General features: G+C 35.9%; 1 protein-coding gene across 1 annotated transcript in view; it reads right to left on the bottom strand.

The window, feature by feature from the left end:
- CCDC40 (coiled-coil domain 40 molecular ruler complex subunit) overlaps positions 1-14,980 on the bottom strand; it is a 101,937-nt gene that overhangs the window by 20,837 nt on the left and 66,120 nt on the right. Inside the window, exons 15-18 of the mRNA XM_069076090.1 lie at positions 13,973-14,142; positions 13,736-13,827; positions 10,323-10,443; positions 5,824-6,012 (exon numbers count right to left, since the gene is read on the bottom strand). Of these exons, the coding sequence (XP_068932191.1) occupies positions 5,824-6,012; positions 10,323-10,443; positions 13,736-13,827; positions 13,973-14,142 (572 nt within the window). The remainder of the gene's footprint in view (positions 1-5,823; positions 6,013-10,322; positions 10,444-13,735; positions 13,828-13,972; positions 14,143-14,980) is intronic.

The raw sequence follows: 14,980 nt of genomic DNA, 5'->3' as shown, positions 1-14,980 counted from the left end.
AGCCTGCTGGTGAGTCAGACAACCCTCTGAGGTTTACCTCTGGGCTGGTGGTGGCACTGGACGTCAATTCGACTCTACAGCATGTGCAAGATCCTCAGACAGTTGTCAAAGTGCAGGTATTATATCCTGATGGTCAGGCCTAGATAATCCATCCCAAACCCTCAGACTTCCAAAATCCTGGACCTGGAAGACATAGACTGATAACTCAGGTTTACCTCTCCCATGGTGCCTGGACAGAGCTGTGTCAGACTGAAGTGAGGCTGCTGTTGGCCTGTGATTTTTCCACCTGGATCTCCAGACCCACTTGTTTGGACAGCGCAGAAGCCTTGCCACTGGTAGAGAACAGTATTGAAGGGACCATCCCATTTAGCAAACCTGTCAAGGTTTATATCATGCCTAAACCAGTTAGACGCTGTCATCTCCCCACTGAAGTCTTCCTGAGTAAAGCAGCATCCCAGGGCCACCAGGAGGCTTACTGGTCACTGTCCTTCACCTCCGTGGGACAGAATGCACCTCAGAGCCCATGGGAGGAGAGTGGGCCCCTCTGCTTCACTTTGTCACTGCGCAGCCGCCCGTGTTAGCACACCTCACTAATTCAGGCTTCTGTTGCTGTATGTCCAGGACAGGGATGCCTTGGGACTCACAGGCTTAACAGCGGCAGAAGTTCCCTTGTACTAAGGCTGGATGGCCATAACTTCCCTCAAGCACTGGTGCACGAAGACTTATTTTGCCCAGTTCAAAGCACAGGGTAAATAATTTTGCATTAAAACAACCAAAAACTTTCAAGTCTACTTTTTTTTTTTACAATAAGTGTTGAGAAAATCTTGGAAAAAAAAGAATGTGGTCACAATGTTTGGAAACTATTAAGTATTTAATTGGCTATATTTTGCTTTAAAATTGATGATAATAGGGGCGGCTAGGTGGCACAGTGAATAGAACACTGGTCCTGGAGTCAGGAGGACCTGAGTTCAAATTCGGCCTCAGACATTTAACACTTAACTAGCCATGTGACCTTGGGCAAGTCACTTAACCCCCATTGCCCTGCTTTCCCCCTCCAAAAAAAAATCAAATTAAAAAAATTGATGATAATAACAACTTACAATTTGGGTGGGGGGGAGTAGCAAAGACTTCTTAAGTTGCCATTATCTGTGAAGTTATTGGGACTTTTTCTATTTGGGCAGGTTCATAAGTCAGCCCATAAAATCAACCCTGCTGACAGCATATTGTAAAGTTTTAATTTTTAAGTATGAGAAGCTAGGACCATTCCCAGCCAAAGAGGAGGACTTACAAGTTTGCTTATAGTAGAAAGTGAGTTATATCTGATACTGTTTGGCCATCAGTTATGAAAATTATGAAATTGTACCCATTAATAAATAATATGTATTGACGTTGCAACTTTGAGCCAACTTAGTAACAAAGATATCATTTCTGCCTTAGGGGTTAATAGACAAAACGGATATCTGTTAGTCTGGAGGCTTATAGTAGCTATCACTTTTCAGCCTTTTTAAGATTGTTCCTTCAGTCTGTTGATGGCATTGTCCATGTCAGATACAGATACAACATTCAAGTGAAAATAGAAAGAACAAGTGGTATGTAAAAACTGAAATTCTGTTGATCCAGCACTACGATTACTAGGTCTGTATCCCAAAGAGATCATAAAAAAGGGAAAAGGACCCATGTGTACAAAAATATTTATAGCAGCTCTTTTTGTGATAGCAAAGGATGGGAAATTGAAGGGATGCCCATCAATTGGGGAATGGATGAACAAGTTGTGGTATATGAATGTAATGGAATACTATTGTGCTCTAAGAAATGATGAGTGGGCAGATTTCAGAAAAACCTGGAAAGACTTACATGAACTGATGGTGAATGAAGTGAGCAGAACCAGGAGAACATTATACACAATAGTAGCAACCTTGTGTGATGATTAACAATGATAGCTCTTCTCAGCAATATCATTGGATTTAAGACAATTCCAAAAGACTAGTGATAGAAGAAAATGCTAACCACATCTAGAGAAAGAACTATGGAGTCTCAATAAAGATCAAAGTATACTATTTTCACTTTTTTTTGGTTTTTGTTTTTTCTTTCTTGTGGTTTTTCCCTTTTGTTTTGATTCTTCTTTCACAGCATGACTAATGTGGAAATATGTTTAACATGATTGTACATGTATAACCTATACCAGTTTCCTTGCTGTTGTAGGGAGGGAGGAGGGAAGGAAGAGAGGGGATAAAAATTTGGAACTCAAAATTTTACAAAAATGAATGTTGAAAACTATCTTTACAAGTAATTGGAAAAAAATAAAATACTATTAAGGAAAATAAAACCCTGAAATTCTCTAAACTTTGAGGTGAATTATGGGTTTCTAATTTGTCAGCTCATGGATAGACTCTTGGGCCTGGAATCAGGAAGACAGAAGTTCAAATCCAGCCTCACACACTTAATAGCTGTGTGACTCCAAGTGAGTCACTTAACCTCTGTTTGCCTTAATCCACTGGAGAAGAAAATGGTAAACCACTCCATTATTTTTGCCAAGTAAACCCCATAATGGAGTCATAAGAGCCAGACATGACTAAACAAGTAAACAACAACAACAATTTGATGTTTTTCTTAAAGCTCTGTTGTTAATAGGATTAGCTCCATAAGGTTTGAGCTAGTTTTTACCCTGTGAGCTAATTTTCCAATAACTATTTCCAAAATTTCCAAATTTAAGATATCATACAAAATTGTATTGTCTCGTTCCTGGAAGATTTTAGTAGAATTACCCAGGGAATCTCTGCAAGTGACTTGGAATCAAAGAAACAGATCTACTAGGAGGAGCCCCTGCCAGAGCTGCCCTGAGAAAAAGGCCTATTCCAGAATTTCTAAGTGAAGATGTTTCCAGGGACCAGACAAACACATGGGACCTCTGTCACTCAAGATAAAATGTACTGATTAAATAGACATTGGGAGTAGGCTACAAGGAGATTTTATACTATTTAACATATATGATAATTATTGTATTACTTGGCTTTTTTGTTTCAAGGTTTTTGTGTTTACCTGAAAGAGGGGTATGCCTTAATTCCTTTTTATTTATTGTTTGGGGACCAAGGCCATTCCTCCTTCAATTTTTTGTTTAATTGAAAGTCTTCTAACTTTACCAAAATCTGACTTATGGAATAATAATGTTAACTGATGTTCCTCAAGTAGAAGCAAAGGGAAATTTGAAGCTCCCTAGCTTCAAATGTATAGAAGAGGCTTTCCCTGACACTGAGTTTTTTTGGTTATCTTCATGATATGTAAATCTCCCTTCTTAAATCAATCCATTGTAAACCCTGTGATGTTGTTTAATCTGTAACCTGACTTAGTTTACCCATAGAGTCTGTTTAACAAGGTTTGACTCTACTTAACCATGTTCAACTTTTATGATATTGAAGGAAACATGGGATTATGGTCTTTGTGATACTCATGGCCACAGTACACTTTGTTTTCTATTGTAAATTTAAGTCCCCTGACTTACAACTCCTGAAACTTAACTCATATAAGGAAGACAGTTTCATTGATTCATGTTGTTTTAATGAACTCCCTTTGATACTTTAACCCAGCTTTTTGTTTCGGTAATTATGCTTTCATTAATATGAGAATGTTGGGCTTGGGAAAGCCCCAAAGGAGGAATTTCTAGGGGAAATTATTTATTATATTGTTTGGAAAAATTATCATGCTGTTTAAATGTGATTAAAGGCAACAAACAAAATATAGAATGTTGCCTGACCCCAGTCACTCTCTAGGAATGCTGGAGATGGCTACAAGATATCCTCCAGGTCCTAGATTTACCCAAATCATTCTTGTTTTGGTTTACCACACCTAAGACTTAGGATGTGTCCACACAGGCTTGTGTTTGGGGTTCCTCTGTGTTTCGGCTTGTGTGGTCCCTGTACTCCCTGTGCTGGGTACCCTTGTCTGAATTCTATATGATGTAAAACTTCAAGAGCCTGGACGAGAGGGAGCCACACCTCCTTATTGGCTGGTTTTCCTCTACCAAATGACCCAATACATTTCTTTCTAAAACTATTTCAGATTTTGGGGCTTATTCTCATGAACAATTTCCAACAATGGAATTAGTGGGTATGATTACTTTAATAGAATTAAACTTTAATGGGATTCATGGCTATTATTACTTTCGTAACTTGTTTCCTGTCAGATTGCTTTCTAAAACGATTGGGTAGTGGGGTCTCTAGGTGGTGCAGTGGAGCACCAGTCCTGGAGTAAGGAGGATCTGAGTTGAAACCAGCCTCAGACACTTGACACTTAGCTGTGTGACTCTGGGCAAGTCACTTAACCCTGTTTACCTCAGTTTCTTCATCTGTAAAATGAGTTGGAGAAGGAAATGTCAAACTACTGCAGTATCTTTGCCAAGAAAACCCCTAATAGGGTCACAGAGAGTCGGACATGACTGAAACAATGACAATAAACTTTTCTTGCATCCTGCCAGATTACTTTCTAAAAAAAGATACCATTTTGCAACTAAACAAAAAATGAATTAAAAATACCTTTCCAGGGTGGCTAGGTGGTGCAGTGAGTAAAGCGCTGGCCCCGGAGTCAGGAGGACCCAAGTTCGGTTCCAGCTCCAGACACTTAACACGCACACAAAAAAACTAACCGTGTTACTTTTGGGAAGGTAACTTACCCCAACCTGCAAAAAAAAAAAAAAAAAAAAAAAAAACAAACCCCAACCTTTCCCCCAAACTCTCCCAAAGTGCATTTTACTTTTTTTTGGCAATTTGTAGGGTATAAGGTTGTATATCAAAGTTGTTTTAATTTGGATCTCTTTTTTAGTGAAGCTTAGCATTATTTCTAGTGGTTATTTATGTTTCCTCTTTTGTAAACTGTCACTTCGTATCTTTTGATCTCTGTTTACCAGGGACTGGCATTTCCTTTGAATATTTTTAATAGCTTCCTACAGGTTTTAGGTATCAGATTTTTAATGTGGTATATTTAATGTAGACATTTTCACCAATTTCTTTTTTTCTTTAGATTATATTGTTTTTTGTTGTAAAGAAATGTTTTATTTTTTAAGTAATCGATCAGGTGGTGCAGCGGATAGAGTGCTGGACTTGGAGTAAGGAAGATCTGACCTGAATTTGTGAAATCCTGCCTCTGATTCTTATTAGCTCTGTGTCCTTGATTAAGTCTATTAACCTCCATCAGCCACAGTTTTTTCATTTATAAAATGAGGGTAGTAATAACTAACTCATGAGTTATTGTGAGAATCAAATGAGATTATATGTAAGGTGTTTGGCAAACCTTAAAACAGTATTATATAAATGTGAGTTATTATCATTACAGTATCTTTTGTCCCTAAAGATCTCTTTTACAAAATAAATAGGATTTTTGCCAATGATTCTTCTCAGAATAATCCTGTATCTTGAGTAAATATTTCAAAAGATACATGATTGTATCTTGTGTGTGCCTTCTCTCCAGTGATGCAAATCACAACTCCTCCATTTCTTATTAGATGGAGTCCTGAATAGCCAAAAACAAAAAAAAACAACCCACAAACAAAAAAAAAATCCAAACCTAAAACAAAATGAACCATCACCTAGTGATCAAACTTGTAAGTAGAGCTCTGCAAACTTAGCTATATTTTTAAACAGTCTGTCATCAGGCTCATACTTAAAGCCTTTCTAGCTTGGTGGGACCAGCCAGAACTTCCTTTGAGGACATGAAGTGATGCCACAATGAAGCATCACAAGAGGAATTTAGCAGAAGACACTGAGTCAATGTCATATAAAATAAAAATACTATTTAAATTTTCTCCTTTCTTTTATTGCATTGCTTACCCACCTTCTGAGTTTCTCTGATTTTCTTCCTAAGCTCCATTTGTTGATGGTGAAAATTGGTTCTGGTGAGTAGTTTCTTGTCGATTTTGCTTTGACCTTCTCCCCGAGTCACAAAGGAATCTCTGTGAGTGATGGCTGCTTCCATTTCTCGAATAATTTTCTCTTGCTGTTTCTTCAGTTGTGCATGTTTAACCTGAGGTATGTAAAGAAAGACAACCAGGATTTCCAAACACCATATAATTATGTAGATGTAGAACCTGGTGAAATATACATGGTACCAGGTTCCATGGTTATAGCAGCCTGAACTTCTCACTTTCTAGTTCATCCTTGTATTAAATCATTCTCTGGACAATGTGCACTTTTTCTTAGTAACATGAAGAGAAACCAGTAAATACAGCTGAATAGAAAGAAAATGAGGGAAGTCAGCTTATCTAAAGCCTTTTCTCTGATTATGAAAAATCATTCAGACCCCTTCTTTCACCCTATTAGAAATAATGAGGAAAGATTTCAGAATGGAAACATACAAATAGAAAAAGCTGGAGGAGCTTAGACTAGCTGCTACCTTCAGAGACATATAGGTCTGATATACCCAACAGCTCCTTCCCCAAATCAGACAATAGCCAGCTGGGACTCTGTGCTGTATGTCTCAGCTTCATTCTGTCCCTCCTTCCCCCATCACTGCCATTTCTTTCTCCAGTTCATTTTATAGATGAGGAACTGAGGCAAATAGAACTTGCCCAGGACCACAACACCCAGTAAAGTGTCTGAGGCCAGATGTCAACCCAGAAGATGAGTCTTCCTAACTTCAGGCCAGCACTCTATCCAACCACACCACTTACCTGCCATATGAAAATATGAAGTCAAACATAAGCCCGTAAAATACACCACAACATTAAGAAAATTATTCATTGGGACCAAGCAGAGTTTATACAAAGCATGAAAGATTACTTCAATATCAGGGGAAAAAAAAGATGAACATAATGAAAACATATAAACCAAAAATCTAAAAGAATAGTGATTCTATCAACAGATATGGGAAAAAAAACTTTGGTCAAATCCAATATTCACTAATGATAAAGACACTAAAGAAGAATAAATATTCAATAATTTTCCCTTAATGGAAGAAAAAAAAGGCAAGAGCCACATAATATGCAATGATGAAGCATTAAAAATATTCACAGCAAGAACAGAACAAGGAAACACACTCTGCTTTTATTTGACACAGGATAAAAATTCTAATTAATTGCAGAAAAACAGGAAAAAGATATTAGAGGTATTAATGTTGGAGTTAAGAGGGGTTAGAGTAGAATGACCATAATAAAGGACATATTTTAAGTTGGGGAGATGTTCAATGTTCACAGACAGGCCAGTTTAATATAATAAAAAATGAAAATACTTCTCAAATTAATTTATATATTTAATGTAATGATTAGTATATGCAGGAACTTCTTTATAGAATGAAAGAAAATCATAATGAAATTCATATTGAAAAGTAAGCAGGAAAAATATCAATGTACAGAATGCAGAGAAAGGCTGATGATTTTGCATTTGCAGGCTTAAAAACATGTTATCTACTAGTTATCACAATTATCTAATACTGGAGAAACATGAAGAAATAGATCACTGTAACAAAATAAATGTACCAGATAACCAACCAAATGTATAGAAAAGATTGATATTTGATAAATCTATAGCAAAGAAAACCTGGGGAAAGGATTCATTATTTAACAAAAGTATTTGGAAAGATTGATTTGCAACATGACAGGAAAAGGAATTGCCACCAGAAGTCACCACTTTTCTATAAGATTATAGTCTTAGGGAGCTGTCTAGAGCATTGAGAAGTTACATGATTTGCCTAGGCTCAGACTTCTAATATATGTTCAGAGGCAGGATCTGAACTCTGGTCTTGGCTTCTAGACCAGCCCTCTATCCCTTACACCACACTGCCTCATGTATTATAGCATATTCCCCACTAAATTCCAGCTGGATGAGAGACCAACATTTTAGGGAAAAATCAACTCTAAAAATATGGAAGAAAATTAATAAAGTATTCCAAGTGTGGAGGGGAGATGATTTTTTTTATTCAATAAGTAGACATAAGTTATTAGGGACAAGATAGATTAACTATATGAAAATCAAAATTTCTACATAACAAAAATAATGAAAAACAAAAACAGGTTGGGAAAATATTTACAACATATATGAAATAAAAAACAACATCTATTCAGTCAATGGTTGAAGGATACTCAAATATTCAAATGATTCTGTGATCCCATTGAAATGGGCATGCCCTTCAACACTGCAGAATGCAACGTATCTTTGTTGGACTGAACTATGGATTCTTGCTCATATCTGTAAGTTTACCACAGGGGATCCACCCAATTTGGTTGGGGCCTTCCTTACTTTCTCCTGACATCAAGAAGACAGCCATTAGCAGGATGTCCATTCATTATCCCTTACTCTTACCCCATATTCTTTTGCAGTCATTCATTTTGTAGATGACAGCCTTTATGCTGACTTTCCTTTGGCATGATTCCTTGTTTGCAATGTGTGATAGTTTGTTCACACCAACTATGCACCTCTTTGTTAACCTCTGTGATATATTTTTAAAGTTCTTCAGAAACTTTTCATTGACTGGTAGTCATTTAACAAATCAGTAAAATATTGATATTAAAAAAGATGTGCTTTTGTTTCTTGATGAACTTGAGAGTCATGAAAGCAATTTTGCAAATTCCTGAAGGCAGTTTAGCCAGTCTCCTCTTCCTGTTTAATTCTGGGCTCAACTAATTTTTTATTTGTATTTTTTGTCCCAAATTTTACACACACACACACACACACACACACACACACACACACACACACACACACACCCACAGACACACATACTTTTATTCAATTGAGTTCCTTGCCTGGCTTTTACCCTCTGCTGTTTCTTTCTGTTTAATGTAGTTAAACTGCTTAAAATTTTCCATCATTCTTTTCCCTAAAACTTTACAATTGAGTCTGTATTCCAGACTGGTTTCATTTTTGGCTGCTACTTTTCTCCACAAACTGCTATCCGATTTTCCTAATACTTTTTATAGCCAATGATCTCTTTTTGATCTCCAAGCATTTTCATAATCTTGGGTTTATTAATCCTAATTTCCCTTATCCCTTTTGGCCTTACGTTGTTTACAATCTGCTCATTCTCAACCTTGTGGTGTTTACATTATCCACCTTCTCCACTGCTACTCTGATAATGTCGAATATAGCTGGAGGAAGTCATTCCATCTCATCAACTACAACAAGTCAACCCTTTTACCCTTTCTTAATTGACTATTGCACTCCCCTCAGCAACTGTTCTAAATCTCCTCTCTCATGAAGTCACCAAAGGTTCCCTTTCCCATTCTCTCAGCTAATGACATAGAAACTGCAAAATATTTTAATCTTTAATATCTTTCCACTATTGCTTAGTCCATCCCCCCCCCAAACCTGTAAAAATGTAAAGCTATCCTATATAGAAATGAAGCAGTGTTCAAACTTTCTCTTTGTTTAAACAAATAAAATCTGGCTGATAGGATTTTACTCACTCTGAATTGTTTTTTGACATAAAAAACATCTATCATGTTTTAGTTTTTTTAGAAAGTACAAATAGATAATTTGTCAAAAGCATTTTCTGTGTCTGTTAACATAATTATTTTGATGTTTTTCTTTATGTAATTTACTATATTGTATATTTTCCTAATATTAAACCATTGTTTTTAAGTCAGTCCTGCTATATACTTAAAAAACAAAACAGAACTATGATCAAGTACTTGTATCTTTCTACATAATGTTGTCTAGATCCAAATGGTATATGGAGCTAAGAGTCAATGGTTATGACAATGTAATGTGCACCATCTGATAGAATTAAACCACAAGTTACTAAAGAAATGCTATGAAAATTCCAAGGGCTAGCACCTTTATTTGCATTTATTTCTCTTCCTTTTCCGTGATTTTTATCTTAGGGCTTGAGATTTCTGACTGATAGCTTTAGTATAATAGTCAAATTTATGTTGACTCTTCCTAGCTAATCTAAAGGATTTAGGCAAATGGATTTAGAAAAAAATGAGAATAGGGGGAAAAACAAGGCTCTAAGGGAAAGAATGTGTGCCCTCACATGTAAGTAAATTCTTTTTAAACAATTATATCAGGCCATAGGCAAATTAAAACCACATATTTTGAATATGAGTAAGCTATATTTCTTTTCTTAAAAGAGTCTTATTTGAATTCCATTACTAGGGGTTAAGATTAAGGGGTAGTGGTCTTAATAAAATTAAAGCAGGACTACCATCCTCAGCTCAATTCAAATTTTGGTGCTGTAGATCCTTTAAAGACATATGTAGGTGCCTTCGGGGGAGAGGGGAAATGACAACAGGTTGTGCTGTATGTCTTTGTAGTCCCTTGTTTTGTTGTAATTTACAAGGTTTGATTCATCATCCTGTGCGTTTTTTTTTTTTTTTTCCTCTCTCCATTCAAACCTACCTGCATCCTATGAATCTCTGCTCTCATGGTTCGGATCTCAGCCTGGCCAGTTTCTGAATCCACTGCAGCTCGCATCTCTTTAGCCAGTTGGATTTTTTTCTCCCAAAGCATAATCTGGTGTCTTGAAAGGTAAGGAGAAAAAAAGGAATTAAAAAAGAAGGTAAATTGAAAGGTACCCTCTGAGTTACCTCAAAGGATAAGAGTTTAAAGCCTTTTCTTTGGAGGACTCATTGTGAATTTAGAACCGACATTTTAGAGCTAAAATTAGAGAACCTACTCATTGAATTTGGCTTAAGGAGGGAATAACATACACACTCAATTGGGTATCTTACCCTACAGGAAAGTAAGGGGGTAGGGGATAAGAGGGGGGATGATAGAAGGGAGGGCAAATTGGGGGAGAGGGTAGTTAGAAGCAAACATTTTTGAAAAGGGATAGGGTCAAAGGAGAAAATAGAATAAATGGGGGGTGGGATAGGATGGAGGGAAATATAGTTAGTTGTTCACAATATAACTACTATGGAAATGATTTGGGTAACTACACATTTACAACCTATATTGAATTGCTTATCTTCCCAGTGGAGGTAGGTGAGGAGGGAAGAAAGAAAAAATCTGGAACTCAAAGTTTTAAAAACAAATGTTTAAAAAAATTGGTTGTTGTTTTTTTTTACATGCAACTGGGAAATAAGATATACAGTCACTGGGATATAGAAATCCATCTTGCTCTACTAGGAAGTTAGGGGAGGAATGAGGGAGGATATAAGAGAGAAGAGATTGGCGGAAGGAATATTCAGTAGGCTTGCTATTTTGGGGTGGGGTAGGGGAAAGTCAGGGAGAAAAAATTGTTAATTCAAAATTTTGAGGAAATGAATGTTGAAAATGAAAAATAAATAAATTTTTTAAAAAGAACAAAAAAATTAGAGAACCTAGGAGTAATTAAATATAGTATCTATTATTCTGCTGCCATTATACAGGGAGTATAGCTATGTTTAATTTTTTTGTGTCATAGAAAGAATTCTGTAAGACTTATTCTATGTTCTCTACATATTCTATATTCTAAATTCTATAAAACAAGTAAGAATTCTACAAAGCAAGATATAAAATGAGAATTCTATAAAACAATATGAAAAAATCTATTGCAGCACATTTCTTTAATAAAGGTCTCATTTCCAAGATATATAAGGAATAATTCCAAGTTTACAAGACCATTCCTCAACTGATAAATAGTTAAAGGATGTGAAAAGTTAGTTTTCAAATGAAGAAATCTAAGCTACTAACCACCATGTTTTAAAAAATGCTCTAGGGGAGGCCAGGTAGCACAGCAAATAAGATCACCAGCTCCAGTGTCAGGATGACCTGGGGATCGAATCCGGGCTCAGAAACTTAGCACCACACCCAGAAATAACTGGCCATGTAACCTTGAGCAAGTTACTTAACCCCAATTGCTTTAAAAAAAATGCTCTAGAACACTAATAATTAGAGAAATGCAAATTAAACTCTGAGGTTTGTGTCTTATACCCATCAGATTAGCAAAGATGACCAAAAAAAAGGCAGATGGGCAATGTTGAAGAGACTATGGGAAAATTGGCATGTTAATTCACTGTTTCTAGAATTGGTCCAGCTATTCTGAAAGTGATTTGGATCCATGCTCTAATAGTGTGCATATCCTTTGTCCCAGAAACAAAACTACTAGGCCTATATCCTAAGCTTAAAGAAAGAAGAAATGAACTCATGTGTCCAAAAAAAAAATTATAGCAGCTCTTTTTGTAGTAGCAAAAAAACTGGTACTCATCATTTGTGGAAGGGCTGAACAAACTATGATACATGAATATAATAGAATATTATTATGTGATAATAAGTGATGAAAGGGATAGATCTAGAGAAATTTGGCAAGCTTGTATGAACTGATGCAAAGTGAAATAAGAACCAGAACAATTTATGTCATAACATTTTAAAGACAAACCACTTTGAAAGACTTAGAACTCTGATCAATGCAATGACCAACCGTGTCTCCAGAGAGCTAATGAAAAAGTATGCTGCTCACCTCTGACAGAGAGATGATGAACTCAAGATGCACAATGAGACATACATTTTTGGGCATGAGCAATGTAGGAATCCTTTTTTCCTTTCTTTGATTTTTCTTTCCTTCCTTCCTTCCTTCCTTCCTCCCTCCCTCCCTTCCTTCTTTCCTTCCTTCCCTCCTTCCTTCCTCCTTCCCTTCTCCTCCTCCTCCTCCTTCTTCTTTTGCTTATCTATGCCTATTTTTTTGTCAGGTTTTTATTGTAGTTTATTTTTTTTAAATGGAATAGGGCAGAAGGTGGGAGAGAGAGAAAAAACTACTACTTGTTCAATGAAAAATAAATTTATAAAAGAATTCAATTTATCCTAGTTGGCATTAATTTTGTTCAGGAAAAACCTTTGAAATAAAAATATTTATTTTATCTCTGTACTTCTATCCCTCATTTGGTTTAGAATTCATCCTCTATCAAAAGATATGAAAGAGGGGAGGCCAGGTAGCACAGCGAGTAAGAGCACCAACTCCAGTGTTGAGAAGACCTGGAGATCGAATCCTGGGCTCAGACACTTAGCACCCACCCAGAAACACCTGGCTGTGTAACCTTGAGCAAGTTACTTAACCCCGATTGCTTTAAAAAAAAAAGATATGAAAGATACTTGATCTGTCTCTATTCTACTTTAAAAATTCTATGATTGGGGAGGCTAGGTGGCGCAGTGAATAGAGTACCAGCCCTGGAGTGAGGAGGACCTGAGTTCAAATATGACCTCAGACATTTAACACTTAACTAACCGTGTGACTTTGGATAAGTCACTTAACCCCAATCGCCCCTCCAAAAAGCAAAAAACCCAAATAAACAATAAAATTCTATGATTTTTAACTTCAGATCATATATTCATTTTGAGTTTATTGTAGCATATTGTATAAGATATTGATCTAAAACTAATTTGTCAGGCTCCTATCTTTTTTTCTTAAATAGGTTTCTTCATAAATCCTGTGAAAAAGAAACTTTCTCTAATTTATATTTTAAAATTTATCAAATATTTTGCTTTTGAGTTTATTTCTATTCTTCCTTGTCTATTCTGTCCCATTGATGTACTTCTCTATTTTTTAAAACCAGTAGCAAATAGTTTTGATGATGACTAACTTGAAACTTAATTAGAGATCTGGGAGTGCTATTTCCCCTTCATTCATGTATAAAAATTATTTCACTTAGATTTATTACTTAATTAGATTATTAGGCTCTTAATCATGTTGTTCGGTTAGGTGGAGTCCTAAGAACCAACAATAATACAAAACAATGCCAACAAGTTGTTGGGGAAAATAGTGCTTAAGAATAATAATACTACCAGTTAACATTATGGAGAGTCAGGTCATGTAAAACAAAATGCCACATACTCACTCTGCTTCTACCAGTTTATTCAGGAGGCTCTTTTTCTCTTCATTCAAACCCACCAGCTTCTCTTGCAGTTCAATGGATTCCTTCTCAGATGCCTATAGTTGGGAAACCAAGCCAACTGTTACTTTAACCGAGCAGAATTTAACACAGAGTCCCTTATCAAGACTTTATCTTCTTCAAATTAAAGTGTGAGAGATGGAGTTTCCTCCATTCTCTTATAGACAAGGTAGCCTACAGTACCTTAAGTGATCGAACAAATTCATTCTCCGTCACCAGGTTTCCTTGCTGTAGCTCCTCAGTGCTACACCTGTTCTTGCAGATCAAAGTATTAAATTTTTTCAGGTCATTGTCCATGTCCTTCATGTGACATTCAATCTCCTTGATCTCACTCTTCTCCTGGTCAATCTTTTCTGTTAACAAAACAAGAAAAGAGCAAAATCCCTGAAGAGGTCCAAAGCTGATACAAAACAAAACAAACAAAAATAATCTGACCCCTATGGAAGAAGAAATCAAACCAAGCCAAAGCAGGATGGTTTGGTGGTCCTTTAACTCTCACCACCATTAATGGCTTTAGAAATGGAGCCTCTACTTTTCTGGTGGGAAGGATACTGTCCTATAATGTTTCCTCCCAGGTGACAATGGAAATACAAACCTTTGACCTGGATGGAAAAGAGGAGAGGCATTACAAGATAGGCAGATTTTAAGAAATGGATGAGAACAAAGTCTGTGAACTATAGGACAGTGAGCTTGACTTCAATTCCTGGGAAAATTCCAGAAGGGATAATTTCATTAAAGATGATAACAACGAGACCACAAACCAAAATTTATAGGATATACAACCTATGGAGAAGATTTATATCTCTAAGAATTTTCATTAACAGAAGAGAGAAGGAACAGATTAATGAGATGGAAAAACTTAGAAAAGTGACAAATTTTAAAGACACAAACATAAAATGAAAATTATGAAAATTTGACAAAGTTGAAAAATTTGAATAAATAAGTGAAATTAGGTTTAAAAAACAGTACAATAGATAAAGCATTAACTAATTTGCCTTAAAGGGAAACACTAAATTATCAGTATCAAAAATGAAAAAGAATTCACAACAAATAAAGAAATAAAAATATTTGAAATTATTGTGTTCAAATATATGCCAATAAATCCTACAACTTAAATTAGATGAGTATTTACAAAATATAAAATATTCAGATTAAAAAAATAGAGAATTTAAACACTAACAACCTAATCTG

This window comes from Petaurus breviceps, unplaced genomic scaffold, assembly GCF_028583685.1.
Source record: "Petaurus breviceps papuanus isolate PSGF00001 unplaced genomic scaffold, PetGlider_PUasm1.0 90925, whole genome shotgun sequence".
In the NCBI taxonomy this organism is placed as follows: domain Eukaryota; kingdom Metazoa; phylum Chordata; class Mammalia; order Diprotodontia; family Petauridae; genus Petaurus; species Petaurus breviceps.
The sequence above is the reverse complement of the archived record's forward strand: the minus strand, read 5'-3'. Positions and strand labels throughout refer to the sequence as shown.